At 67.6% G+C, this 12,213-nt stretch overlaps 3 protein-coding genes across 4 annotated transcripts; 2 read left to right on the top strand and 1 right to left on the bottom strand.

Annotated features, from left to right (window-relative positions):
• Positions 1 to 1,643: 1,643 nt before the first annotated feature.
• Positions 1,644 to 3,225, top strand: FDX2 (ferredoxin 2). The gene is made up of 4 exons (XM_085046012.1): positions 1,644 to 1,790; positions 1,888 to 1,994; positions 2,232 to 2,319; positions 2,795 to 3,225. Exons 1-4 carry the CDS (start codon positions 1,681 to 1,683, stop codon positions 2,949 to 2,951), a joined length of 462 nt encoding a protein of 153 aa, XP_084902138.1. The 5' UTR covers positions 1,644 to 1,680; the 3' UTR covers positions 2,952 to 3,225.
• Positions 3,226 to 3,449: 224 nt separating this feature from the next.
• LOC146422729 (uncharacterized) lies at positions 3,450 to 5,942 on the top strand. The gene is made up of 5 exons (XM_085045792.1): positions 3,450 to 3,781; positions 4,164 to 4,997; positions 5,323 to 5,381; positions 5,502 to 5,595; positions 5,672 to 5,942. The coding sequence occupies exons 1-5, from the start codon at positions 3,642 to 3,644 to the stop codon at positions 5,814 to 5,816; spliced, it is 1,272 nt and encodes a 423-aa protein (XP_084901918.1). The 5' UTR covers positions 3,450 to 3,641; the 3' UTR covers positions 5,817 to 5,942.
• A 547-nt stretch (positions 5,943 to 6,489) lies between these two features.
• On the bottom strand, positions 6,490 to 11,634 carry LOC146422728 (intercellular adhesion molecule 5-like). Of its 2 annotated transcripts, XM_085046094.1 has the most exons (11): positions 11,108 to 11,634; positions 10,202 to 10,480; positions 9,817 to 10,128; positions 9,272 to 9,550; positions 8,920 to 9,198; positions 8,599 to 8,841; positions 8,320 to 8,482; positions 8,105 to 8,259; positions 7,329 to 7,730; positions 6,991 to 7,254; positions 6,490 to 6,884 (listed from the first exon to the last, which is right to left on the bottom strand). In XM_085046094.1, exons 1-11 carry the CDS (start codon positions 11,163 to 11,165, stop codon positions 6,673 to 6,675), a joined length of 2,646 nt encoding a protein of 881 aa, XP_084902220.1. In that variant the 5' UTR covers positions 11,166 to 11,634; the 3' UTR covers positions 6,490 to 6,672. The 2 variants fall into 2 exon arrangements, with proteins under 2 accessions (XP_084902220.1, XP_084902217.1); XM_085046091.1 differs by having other exon boundaries at positions 8,105 to 8,482.
• Positions 11,635 to 12,213: the final 579 nt, after the last annotated feature.

The raw sequence follows: 12,213 nt of genomic DNA, 5'->3' as shown, positions 1-12,213 counted from the left end.
GTTTTCATCCCCTTTGGTTGGTTTTTGGGGTTTTTTGGGAGGTGTTGGAGTGATTTTAGGGTTTGGATTCCATGTCGTGCAAACCTTGAATTTTGGGGTTTTTTTGGAGCTTCTCCCCAAATTTTGGGTTTTTTTTTTTTCCTCCTTCCTCCCCGGAGCAGCAACTGGGAGTTCCCAAAAACCCTCCCTGCCTTAACCTGCTGCTTTTGGGGGATTTCTCCCCAAATTTTGGGGTCTCCAGTCCCTTTTTGGGGTGATCCTCCCTCTTTTTTTGGGGTTTTTTCCCCCATTTTGGGGAGTTTCCCTCTTCTTTCTGGCGGGTTTTCCCAAATTTTGGGGTCTCTCCTTGATTTTGGGGTTTTCCCAATTATTTTGGGGTCTCCCAAATTCTGGGGTTTTCCCAACTTTGGGGTCTCCCCTTATTTTGGGATGTCTCCTTATTTTGGGGTCTGCCCTTGATTTTGGAGTCTCCCAAATTTTGGGATCTCCCCTTTTTTTGGGATTTCCCTTGATTTTGGGATATCCCCAATTTTGGGGTTTTCCCAATTTTGGGGTCTCTCCCCTTATTTTGGGATCTCCCCCTTTTTTGGGATCTCCCCAATTTGGGATTTCCCACCTCCCCTCCTCACACATTTCACCCCTTTGGGATTTTTTTAAATTTTCCCCTTTTTTTCACCTTTTCCCCTTTTTTTAGCAACTGGAGCTCTCGCTGGTTTACACCTTTTTGGGGGTAAAATCGGCATTTTTACTTTAACTCTGATTTTTTTAAACTTCCTCCCTTTCCGGGGATTTTCCCCTTTTTCCCAAATTTGGGGGATTTTCCCAGGATTTGCTTCTCCCTGTTTTTACTGTCTGGATTTGCTGGGGGGTCAGGGGGGGGCTGTGTCCTCCCACCCCTCACCTTCCTCCCCGAAATAAAGTTCTATTTATATCAGTGCTGCCCTTTGCTCCTTTCTGGGGTGTTTTGGGGTCGTTTTGGGGTCATTTCTGCATTTTGGGATTTTGGGGTCATTTCATCATTTCTGCATTTTGGGGTAATTTCTGGATTTTTGGGTCGTTTCTTCATTTCTGCATTTTGGGGTCGTTTCTTTATTTCTAGATTTTGGGGTCGTTTCATAATTTCTGGATTTTGGGGTAATTTCTGCATTTCTGGATTTTGGGGTCATTTCTGCATTTTGGGGTCATTTCATCATTTCTGCATTTTGGGGTCATTTCTGCATTTTGGGGTCGTTTCTGCATTTCTGTATTTCGGGGTGGTTCCATCCTTTCTGCCTCGCTCTCGATTTGGGGGAAAACCCAATTGTTTCCCCAAAAAACCCCAAAATCTGCTCCACCCCACAGGGCCAGGGAGGGTTGCTGTGTCCCCAAAGCCCCCCTGACCCCATAAATGACCCACAGACGCCCCCAGAACCTCCCCTCCCCCGGCAGAAGGGAATCCTGACCCCCAAAATCGCTCCGCAGCCCCAAAATCCTCCCAATTCTCCCCAAAAACCATTCGCGCCACAACGCCCTGCGCGGCCACGCCCACTTCCGGGTCTAGCCCCGCCCACCCGCGGACTGGATGACGTCTCCCGCCTTGGCCACGCCCACTCCGCTCTAGCCACGCCCACTGTCTGTTTTGGTGCTGCACTGGCCACGCCCCTTCTCCGGGTCACGTGGCTGGGTCACGTGTCGCCCAACATGGCGGCGCCCATGGCGGCGCTCGGCGGCGGCTCGGTGGCGCGGCGGCTGCTCCGCGGTGTCTCCCGCAGCCTCAGCGGCTCCGCGGCCGAGCAGCCCGAGGCGGCCGTGTGGGTATCGCGGCCACCCTCCCGGGGCGGCGGGCCGGCTGCCGGGAGCCGCTGCTGAGCCCGGCGTGTCCCGTTCCCCTCCCGCCGCTCTCCGCAGGGTTAACGTCGTGTTCGTGGACCGCGAGGGGCGGCAGGTGCCGGTGCGCGGCAGGGTCGGCGACAACGTGCTGCACCTGGCGCAGCGGCACGGGCTGGAGCTCGAGGGTGCGAACCGGGAACGGGAGAGGGAACGGGAACGGGAGAGGGATCGGGACCGGGACCGGGAACCGGGCTGGAGGAGCACATTCGGAGGTCCCGGGACTGACAGGAAGTCCCGCTGTTAACGGTGGCTGTCCCGGTACTACCGGCGGGTGTCCCGGTGGTAACGGGGAGGTTGTCCCGGTGCTGGCGGCGGTTCCCAGGGGCTTCCCGGTACTACCGGCGGCTGCCGGTGTCCCGCAGGTGCCTGCGAAGCCTCCCTGGCTTGCTCCACGTGTCACGTCTACATCAGCGAGCCGCACCTGAGCCGCCTGCCGCCTCCGGACGAGCGGTGAGGACAGCGGGACCCCAAAATCCCCCCTGGGACCCCAAAATCCCCCCTGGGACCCCAGAATCCCGGAACCCCAAATCCCTCGGGATCCTCCAGCCCGGGGGATCCCCAAATTCCCTCCGGAACCCCCAAACCCCCTGGGAATCCCCAAAAACCCCGCGGGGATCCCCAAAAACCTCCCAGGAAGCCCCAACTCAGGGACCCCCAAACCCCACGGGGATCCCCAAACCCCCAGAGGACCCCCAAACCGCGCGAGGATCCCCCCAAACCCCCCGGGGAACCCCCAACCCAGGGGACCCCAAACCTCCTCGTGCCCCCAACCCAGGGGTCCCTAAACCCCCCGGGAATCCCCAAACCCCCCGAAAATCCCCCAAACCCCCTCGGGAACCCCCAGCCCAGGGACCCCCAAACCCCCCGGGGATCCCCAAACCCCCAGGACCCCAAACCCCCAGGACCCCAAACCCCGGTGTTGCAGGGAGGAGGACCTGCTGGACCAGGCGCCGCTGCTGCAGGAGAACTCGCGGCTGGGCTGCCAGGTGCTGCTGAGCCCCGCGCTGGAGGGAGCTCTCATCACCCTGCCCAGGGTCACCCGCAACTTCTACGTGGATGGACATGTCCCCAAACCCCACTGACCGCGGGGGGGGCGCCCCCGACCCCCCGGGCCCTCCAGGGAAGGGGGACCCCCCGCCAAAAATAAATCAAACCCCCCCCCGGTGGAGGTCACCCCCAAATTCGGGGGTGACTTTGTCCCCTGTTGTTTTGTCCCCAAGTTGCTTTGTGTGTCCCCAAACCCCCCAGGAGGGTGAGGGTCCAACCCCGGGGGGGTGACAGGGTGACACCCCCATTCCCAGGGGTCTGGATTTGGGATAATGAGCGTTGGGTCATTAATAACTGATTTGTCTCATTTGCTGCTCTTGAGGTCTTCTTTTTGGGAGGGGGCGAGGGTCTTGTCTCATCCTTGGGGGGTCCTGTCCCCTCTGGGGTGTCTCTGTCCCCCTCTGGGGTGTCCCTGTCCCACCCTGGGGGTGTCCCTGTCCCTCTTTGGGGGTCTCTGTCCCCCTCTGGGGCTCTCTGTCCCCTCTGGGATGTCCCTGTCCCCCTCTGGGTGTCTCTGTCCCCCTTTGGGGTGTCCCTGTCCCACCCTGGGGGTCTCTGTCCCCCTCTGGGGGTCTCTGTCCCCCCCTGGGGGTCTCTGCCCCAGCTGGGCGCCCCCAGCCCCAATTCGGGGTGACTCCTGTCCCACCTGCGCCGCCGCCCCGCCCAGCCGCTCGGCAGGTGGATCCCGTTAAAGGCTCTCCCGGTGCCGCTGCGCTCCGGCGGGGATGGGCGAGCGGCCGCTGTTTCTCCGGGAGGAGCTCCCCGACTTCTCGCTGCTCCAGCGGCTGCTCTGCCTCGAGCCCGAGCCCTGGCGGCTCCTGCCGCCGCCCGGTACCGGGGGAGCCGCGGCCGCCGCGCCCCGCAGGTGTGAACGGGGCTGGGAACCGCCGGGGGCTCGGGGGAGCGGCGGTGATCATACCGGGAGTACCGGTGCTGGAGAGGCGGGGAGGAATCGGGGTACCGGGACCTCCATCTGCCCGGGGAACCGGGGGGGAAAGCGGAGGGGAATTGGGGTACCGGGACCTCCATCTGCCCGGGGAACCGGGGGGGAAACGGGGGAGAACGAGGGAAAGCGGAGGGGAATTGGGGTACCGGGGGGACAACCGGGACTGTTCCTGCTTGGGACACCGGGATAGGGAATGGTCCCGTCGGGGACACCGGGAGCACCGGGGCCGGAGGGGAGGCACCGCGGGTGTCCCCATGTCCCCAGCTCCCCGCCCCGAGCCCTAACGGTGTCCCCCGGTCAGGCCGGACAGCCCGGAGCTCCCCCCGCCGCCCCGGAGCCCCCCGAGCCCGCCGGGGGAGAGTCTCGGTTTCCTGCAGGAGGCCGTGCAGCTGCTGAGCCCCCCGGGATCCTCCCCGCCGCCTCCCGCCGCCCTCACCGAGTCCACCGGGGTCCCTGGCGTGCCCCCCGGGAGCCCCGACGTCCTGAGCCTCATCAACCTGCAGTGCCAGCTGTTGGCCGGTGGCACCGGGAGTGACAGCGGGGCGAGCACCGGGAGTGACAGCGGCACCGGGAGTGACAGGGGAGCTGGCACTGGGGCTGTCAGCTGCACCGGGAGTGACAGTGGCACCGGGAGAGGCACCGGGAGTGACAGTGGGGCGAGCACCGGGGGTGACAGCAGCACGGGGAGCAGCACCGGGAGTGACAACGGCACCGGGAGTAGCACCGGCAGTGACAGCGGGGCGAGCACCGGGACTGACAGCGGCACCGGGAGCAGCACCGGGAGTGACAACAGCACCGGAACTGACAGTGGCACCGGGAGAGGCACCGCGAGCAGTACCGGGAGAGGCACCGGGAGTGACAGTAGCACCGGGACCAGCCCCGGGACTGACAGTGGCACCGGCAGCGGCACCGGCAGCGGCACCGGGAGTGACAGCAGCACCGGGAGCGGCACCGGGAGTGACAGCAGCACCGGGAGCGGCACCGGGAGCGCACGGCGGCGCAAGCAGGCGCTGCCCCAGCGCGGTGCAGACCCCCGGGACTCCTCGTTCCGCGGGGTGACACTCCGGATGCGCCTGGCGTTCCCCGCCGGTGACACCGAGGATTGTCGCCTGCTCGTCACCGCCCGCGGCCACAGGTACCGACCGGCCCGGGGGGCTTTGGCCGGGACACCGGGGACACTTCTGGGGACCCTCAGCCCTGCCCCTGTCCTGTCCCTCTGTCCGGGTGTCCCTGCCTGTCCCACGGCAGAGACCTTTGGAGAGGATTCCTCATTCCCGGGTGGATTCCCATTTGGATTCCCCATTCCCGGGTGGATTCCCATTTGGATTCCCCATTCCCGGGTGGATTCCCCATTTGGATTCCCCATGCCCGGTGAGGATTCCCATCCCGGGGGGATCCCAGCGGTGTCCCCAATGTCCCCACGGGGGTCCCGCACCCCCCCTGACTCTCCCTCTCCCCAGGATTGCCACCCGGAGCCGAGCGAGCTGCAGCTCCGACGACGACACCGCAGTGTCCAAGGGTAAGATTGGGTCTGGGGTGTCACCGGGTGTCACCGGCTCTGTCCCCGGGCTCGGGGGGATCTGTGTCACCCCCGTGTCACCCAACGTCGCCGGGGTTTGGGGTTTGGGGTTCCCCGCAGGACCCAAACGCTGCACGTCCTGCAAGACCCGCCGAACCCCCATGTGGCGCACGGCCGAGGGTGGGACAGTGCTGTGCAACGCGTGTGGCATCAGGTGAGGGACAAAGGCAGCCCCGGGGACACCTCGGGGACATGCCGGGGCCGCAGGGTGACCGCAGGGCTCTCCGCAGGTACCGGAAGTACCGCGTGCGGTGCCGGTGGTGTTGGAACATCCCCGGCAAGAGCGGGACGCCGCAGTGCCCGCGATGTCCCCAATGTCCCAGCCGGCCGGCGGGACAGGGAGGTGACAGCGAGGACCCGACGGCGGCAGGGTGACGGTGCTGGTGGCGGTGTTGGTGGCAATGTCCCGGGGTGCCTTGGGAGCCATTAAATGTCCTGGTGGCGGTGGCAGCTCGGTGTCGCTGTGTCACCCGCTTTGGGGGGGACAGCAGTGACACTGGGGGGGAATTTGGGGGACAGGGACAAGATGGGGGTCCTTGGGGAGGGCTGGGGGCGAGGAGTGGGGCTTGGGGACAAGGTGGGGATTCCCGAGCCTGGCCGAGTTGGGGACAACGGGACAGGGCTCGGGGACAGCGGGGTGGTGGCTTCCCGTCAGAACGGGATCGTTTATTGGGTGTCGCTTTGTCCCCCGGGCAGAGCCAGCCTGACCCCCGCGGCCCCCCGGAGCACCCAGCCCTGAGTTTCGGGAGTTTTCCTCCCAAATCCTTAAAAACCCCCCAAAAAATCCCCTTGGGACCGAGCGGGGGGCGATGGGGACCCCAAAACCCCCTCCCCAGCCAGGCTGTGCCAACAGGCGGCCTTGGAGGAACCCGCGGTGTCCTGGATGTTGAACCCCCCAAAAACACCCCAAAACCACCCCAAATTCGGGGCGGGGGGGTCTTTGGGGACCCCAAACCTCCCTGGGATGGGGATGAGGATGAGGATGGGGATGGGGACGAGGATGGGGATGAGGATGGGGATGGGGATGAGGATGAGGATGAGGATGAGGATGAGGATGAGGAGGAGGAGGAGGATGAGGATGAGGATGCCTGGCTGAGCTGGAAGCCAAATCCCCCCCGCGGTAACCCCTCGGCTTTGGAGAGAAACCCTCGTCACCCTCATCCTCCAACCCCCAAAACCCCCCCGGGAGCAGTTTTTTGGGGTGTCCCCAGCAGGGAGGGGACAGCGCCGCTCAGGGCTGGGTCAGCTGGATGCCGAACACCTCGGCGCGGTTGTCGCGCTGCCGGTGCAGACAGGCGGCCTCGGAGCCCTCGGCGTCGCGCACGTTGTACTCGCCCTTCTTGCACGCCGTGGTCTTCAGGTAGTAGCCACCGGCCACCGCCAGCCCCAGCGCGGTGACAGCGCCCAGAGCGCCCAGCGCCACCAGCACCACCAGCCAGCTCTCTGCGGGGCGGGAGGGGCGCGGTGACACCGGGAAAGGTGACACCGGGAAGGGTGACACCGGGAAAGGTGACACCGGTGAGTCCCGCCCGGTTCCCGCCCGGCTCACCGTCCACCCGCACCACGACGCTCCCGGCTCGCCGGCCGTGCCGGTTGCTGGCCGTGCAGGTGTACACGCCGCGGTTGGCCGTGGTGGCGGCGGTGACAGTGACCGAGCGGTTGTCGGCGGCCAGGCGCAGGTTGGGCGCGGCGGGCACTGCCCAGCTGTAGGTGGGCGCTGGCATTCCCTCGGCGCCGCAGTCCACCGTGAAGCCACCGCCGCGGGTGACGTTGGCGGAGGGCAGGACGCGGAGGGTGACACCGGCGGGGCCGTCTGGGACGAGGTGACAGCGGCTTGCGATTAACCCAAACCCCCTTTCTCCCCCCAAAATCGCTCCCCGCACTCACACTCGACGGCGACGGTGACATTGCGGACGGCGGAGCCGTGGGCGTTGGTGGCTCGGCACTGGTAGGTGCCAGCGTGGGCGCGGGTGACATTGGCGGTGGCCTGGGGCAGGTCCTGGCTGTCGCCCAGCTCGCCGTGGGTGGCATTGGCGGTGGCCTGAGGGTCGTGGCTGTCGCCCTGCTCGGCGCTAGTGACATTGGGAGCGGCCTGGGGATCGCGGCTGTCGCCCGGCTCGGCTCGGGTGACATTGGGGCTGACCGTGGCGATGTCGCGGCTGTCGCCCAGCCTGGCGCAGGTGACGCGGGGCGGGGGATTGCCGGTGGCGGCGCAGCGCAGTTCCGCCGCTGTCCCCTCCAGCCACAGCCGCCGCTCGGGGCAGCCGCGCTCGCCGATGCTCGGGCGGTCTGGAGGCGGCGGGAGGGGAAACGGTACCGGGTGACCCCCGCTCGCCCACCAGGACCCCCCGGGATCAACCGGGACCAACCGGGACCAACCGGGATCGCCCCGAGCACAGCCGCGGCATTCCCGGCTGGGGAAGCAATTCCAGCTCCGCCCCATCCCAACCCCAGCGCCATCCATCCCTGGCACAGCTCGGCAGTCACCAGATGGCGTGGATGTGACATCCCTGGCACCACCAGATCCCTGGTGCCATCCCTGCCACCTCCCGGTGCCATCCTGGTGCCATCCCTGCCACCTCCCGGTGCCATCCCTGCCACCCCCGGTCCCTGCCACATCCCCACCCCGGTGCCACCCCCGCGCTGTCCCTCCCGTCACTCACACTCCACGGTGACAACGACGCTCCGCACGGCCACCCCGTGCCGGTTGGTGGCTCTGCACACGTAGCGGCCACCGTCAGCCCGAGTGACCAGGCGGCCGCTCCGGCCACGGCTGACCGCGCTGTGGTGAGTGTCACCGTGCTGGGTGTCACCGTGGCGAGTGCCACCATCGCGGGTGTCGCCGTGGCGAGTGCCACCATCGCGGGTGTCGCCGTGGTGAGTGCCACCATCGCGGGTGTCACCGTGGTGAGTGCCACCATCGCGGGCACAGCGCGTGCTGGGCGGAGGGTCCCCATCGGCGCGACAGTGCAGCTCCCGCCGCTGTCCCTCCACCCAGACGCGGCGCTCCGGACAGCCCGACTCGGACAGCGTGGGCTCATCTTTGGGGGGACAACGGAGGACATCCGGTCACCGCCGCGGCCACCGAGGGGACACAACCCCCCGCGGCCACCGAGGGGACACAACCCCCCGCGGCGGCGTCCCCTGCGCCACTCACACTCCACGCGGACGGTGACGCGGCGGCTGCGCGTCCCCAGCGCGTTGGTGGCGTTGCACACGTAGGTCCCGGCGCGGGCGCGGGTGACCAGCTGGGGCTCGCCGGTGGCCACGGTGACACCGTCGCGGCCGCACAGCACGGTGGGCGGGGGATTGCCGGTGGCGCGGCACGACAGCGCTTCCCGCGCTCCCCGAACCCACGTGCGGTTACCGGGACAGCCGCCGGCCGGGATTTCGGGAAGATCTGGGAAAAAGGGACGTTGGGAATGCCGGGAGCTGCGGCGGCGCAGCGGGAGGGGACAGCGACCGGCGCGACACTCACAGAGCACCTCCAGCCGCGCGTCCGCGTCCTTCGTCACCACGGTGTCACCGACGGCCAGGCTGGCCCGGCACCGGAACTGGCGGCCGTCGTCGTGTCGCCGAGCGCGCACGCGGAGCTCCAGCCGGGGCTGCGGCCCCTCGGCCAGCACGGCGCCCTCGGCATCGCGGAGCTGCAGCCGCACCGCCGGAGGCTCGGTGGCCTCGATGCGACATGTCACCGTCACCTCGCTGCCCGCCGCCGCCGCCGCGGGGCTCAGCTCCAGGCCGGGCGCCGGGAATCCTGCGGGAAAGCTCCGTGGATCCCGGGGAGTTTCGGTGTCCCGCGGTCCCCCCGCCGCCCCCCGCCGCCTTACGGTAGACGTGGAGCTGCCGCCGCGCCGTCCGTGCCGCCGTGGCCACCGCGGCCGTGCAGCTGAGCTCCCGCGGGCCCGGGCCGAGCGGCGACAGCGCGGTGGTGGCAGTCACCGTGTCCCCGGCCACCGCCACCGTGACGTTCAGCGCCTCCCGGTCCAGCGCGGTGGTGACACGGATGTCCCCGGCCGGGAAGGCGCCGGCGATGCGACAGCTGGCGTTGGCCGCGGTGCCAACCTCGAGGATGGAGGGAGCCTGGAGCTGCGGCGGCTCCGGGAGAGCTGTGGGGACACGGTGGCACCGGGAGGGGACACGGCCCAGCGCCGGGGGGGAGATCCCGGTGGCCAGACCGTCACCAGGCCCGGGTGGGGACACGGTGGCACCGGGAGAGGACACGATGGCACGGGGACCAGGGGGAGCATCCCGGTGGCCACACCCTCACCGGTGGGGCCACGGCGTCACCGGAGGCGGCGAGGTCACCGCGGATGGCGACAAGGCCACCACCCCGCCGCCGTCCCTCCCCGCCCGGAGCACCGGCGGCACTCACCGAACACCGAGAGCGTCACGGGAGCGGCGGCGCGGGCGAAGAGCGGCCCGTGCGGCCGCAGCGACAGCTCGGCGTGGCAGGTCACCTCCTGGCCGTGGTCGCCGCGGGTGACAGTCAGCAGGTGGCTCACGGCCACGCTGGCGCTGCCCTCGGTGTCGCCGAAGCTCTCGGTGCGCAGCGTTTCGGCGCCGCGCCGCAGAGTCACCGTCAGGTTCCGCAGCGGCGCCACCTCCAGCACGTGGCACGTCAGGTTCCTGCTGTCCCCAACTGCCACCGGCGGCACCGGCTCCAGGAACACCCGCTCGGGCAGCTCTGCGGACGAGGTGGCTGCCACCGCCGTGTCCCCCGGCTGTCCCCGCCGCGCCCTCCCCGGCCCGGTACTCACGGTATACCAGGACGCCGGTGCTGGCGTTGGCCTCGGTGTCGCCGCAGCGGCCCGAGCAGGTGACATCGCCGGGGCTCCAGAGGGACACGTTGTGCAGCCGGAAGCTCTGCCAGCGGAGCCCCCCGGGCCCGGGGGTGGCGGCCAGGGGGGTCTCGAGCCCCAGCGTGGCGTTGTCCCCCGGGCAGGCGCTGCGGCTGCAGTTGATGGCCACCGAGCCCCCGAAGGCCACCACGGCCACCCGCGGCCAGGCCGCCACCGTGAAGGTGCCCCGGGCCACCCCTGCGGGACCCCCGGCACGGGCAGCGCCCCGGTTCCGGCTGGGGGGAGCCCCGGACTGAGACCTGCCACCCACTGCCGGGGTCCTGGGGGTTCCCGTGTGTCCCCCGTGTGTCCCCCGTGTGTCCCCAAACCCTCCAGTCCTAGAAGTCACTGTGGTTTGGGTTCCTGGGAGTTCCCGTGTGTCCCCCGTGTGTCCCCAATCCCTCCAATCCTAAATGTCACTGTGGTTTTGGGGTCCTGGGGGTCTCAGTGTGTCCCCCGTGTGTCCCCAATCCCCCCAATCCTAAATGTCACTGTGGTTTTGGGGTCTCTGGGTGTGACCCCCCCCCCAGTTTTAGGGTCCCCATATTGGGCTGGGGGTCCCTGTGTGCCCCCCGAACCCCGAAGGGTCTCTGGTGGTTTTGGGGTCTCTGGGTGTCCCTCAATCCCACTCCCCCCCTCCATCCCCGGGGTCCCCAGGGTCGTGTCCCCCCCCCAGTTAAGGGGTCCCTACTGATTTTGGGACATGCAGGTGACACACCCCTCCCCAATTAATCATCCGGTTTTTGGGGTTCTCCGAGTCGCCCCTCCCCATTCTGGACCCCCCAAAAAAACCCCCGAAGCCCCCGCAGCCCCCTCCCCCTTTACCTGCGAGCGCCAGAACCAGGGGGGGCAAAAGCCGCGTGGCAGAGCTGGGAGACCCCATGGGGAGAGGAGGAGGAGGATGGGAGGAAGAGGAGGAGGAGGAGGATGGAGCGGAGGAGGGAGGAAGAGGAGGATGGGGAAGGAGCGAGGAGGAGGATGGAGCCGCCGGGGAGGATGGGGGGAAGGGGAGGGAGAGGAGGAGGAGGATGGGGATGAAGAGGGTGAGGAAGGGGAAGGTGGTGAGGAAGAGGAGGATGAGGGTGGGGAGGGAGGGGAGGGGATGAAGCGGGGGAGGGCGGGCGGGAGAGGAGGAGGATGGGGAGGGGGAGGAGGATGAGGATGGGGATGAAGCGGAGGAGCAGGAGGAGCAGGAGGAGGAGGATGGGGATGGGGAAGAGGAGGAAGAGGAGGATGGGGAAGGGAGAGGAGGAGGAAGAGGAGGCTGAGGCCGAAGGCAGCTCCTCCGCCGCCGCTCGCGCCGCCGGTCCCGCGGGGCTGCTCCTCCCCCCGCCCACGCCGAGCCCCCCCGATCCCCCCCACCCCCGCCCGGCGCTCGGCGCTGCACGAACCCCCCGAACCGCCCCAAACCCGCCCTAAATCCACCCCAAAACCGCCCTAAATCCACCCCAAAACCGCCCCAAATCCACCCCACAACCCTCCCCGAAGCCCCCCAGCCCCCTCCCCGCGTGGGAGGCTCCGGGGGGCGAAGCGACAGCGACAGACGGGACCACCTGGAGCGGCGGGGGGAGCGCGACACGAGTGTGGGGTGGCACATCCGGGATGTCCCCAGCCGGGTGTGACAATCGGGGGACAGCCGGGATGTCCCCAGCCGGGTCGGGATGGGGGTGGGACAATCTAGGGACACCCGGGATGTCCCCAGCCGGGTCGGGATGGGGGTGAGACAGTCCCTTGGGATGTCCCCAGCCGGGTCGGGACAATCCCCTGCCATGTCCCCCCTGGATCCACCCCGGCACAGGACACGGAACGAGGGACAAGGGACAGCTCGGTCACCCGCCAGTGCCACTCCCCATCCCGGGGTGCCACAAACCCCCCGGAATTCCAGCGGATGTCACCTCCAGCCTTTATTGGTGGGACAGTCACAGCACCTT

This window comes from Lichenostomus cassidix, unplaced genomic scaffold (assembly GCF_008360975.1).
Source record: "Lichenostomus cassidix isolate B80296 unplaced genomic scaffold, HeHo_3.0 HiC_scaffold_39, whole genome shotgun sequence".
NCBI lineage: Eukaryota > Metazoa > Chordata > Aves > Passeriformes > Meliphagidae > Lichenostomus > Lichenostomus cassidix.
This window is presented reverse-complemented; position numbering and strand designations above follow the sequence as displayed.

Bases quoted from the DNA above. Each gene is read 5' to 3' on its own strand.
- FDX2 (XM_085046012.1), top strand. From the start codon at position 1,681: ATGGCGGCGCCCATGGCGGCGCTCGGCGGCGGCTCGGTGGCGCGGCGG. The intron at 1,791-1,887 runs GTGGGTATCGCG...CGCTCTCCGCAG, and splicing joins GAGCAGCCCGAGGCGGCCGT to GGTTAACGTCGTGTTCGTGG. The intron at 1,995-2,231 runs GTGCGAACCGGG...GGTGTCCCGCAG, and splicing joins GCACGGGCTGGAGCTCGAGG to GTGCCTGCGAAGCCTCCCTG.
- LOC146422729 (XM_085045792.1), top strand. From the start codon at position 3,642: ATGGGCGAGCGGCCGCTGTTTCTCCGGGAGGAGCTCCCCGACTTCTCG. The intron at 4,998-5,322 runs GTACCGACCGGC...CCCTCTCCCCAG, and splicing joins GTCACCGCCCGCGGCCACAG to GATTGCCACCCGGAGCCGAG. The intron at 5,382-5,501 runs GTAAGATTGGGT...GGTTCCCCGCAG, and splicing joins CGACACCGCAGTGTCCAAGG to GACCCAAACGCTGCACGTCC.
- LOC146422728 (XM_085046091.1), bottom strand. From the start codon at position 11,165: ATGGGGTCTCCCAGCTCTGCCACGCGGCTTTTGCCCCCCCTGGTTCTG. The intron at 8,842-8,919 runs GTGAGTGTCGCG...CCTTTTTCCCAG, and splicing joins CGCGCGGCTGGAGGTGCTCT to ATCTTCCCGAAATCCCGGCC. The intron at 7,255-7,328 runs GTGAGTGCGGGG...ACCTCGTCCCAG, and splicing joins TGTCACCGTCGCCGTCGAGT to ACGGCCCCGCCGGTGTCACC.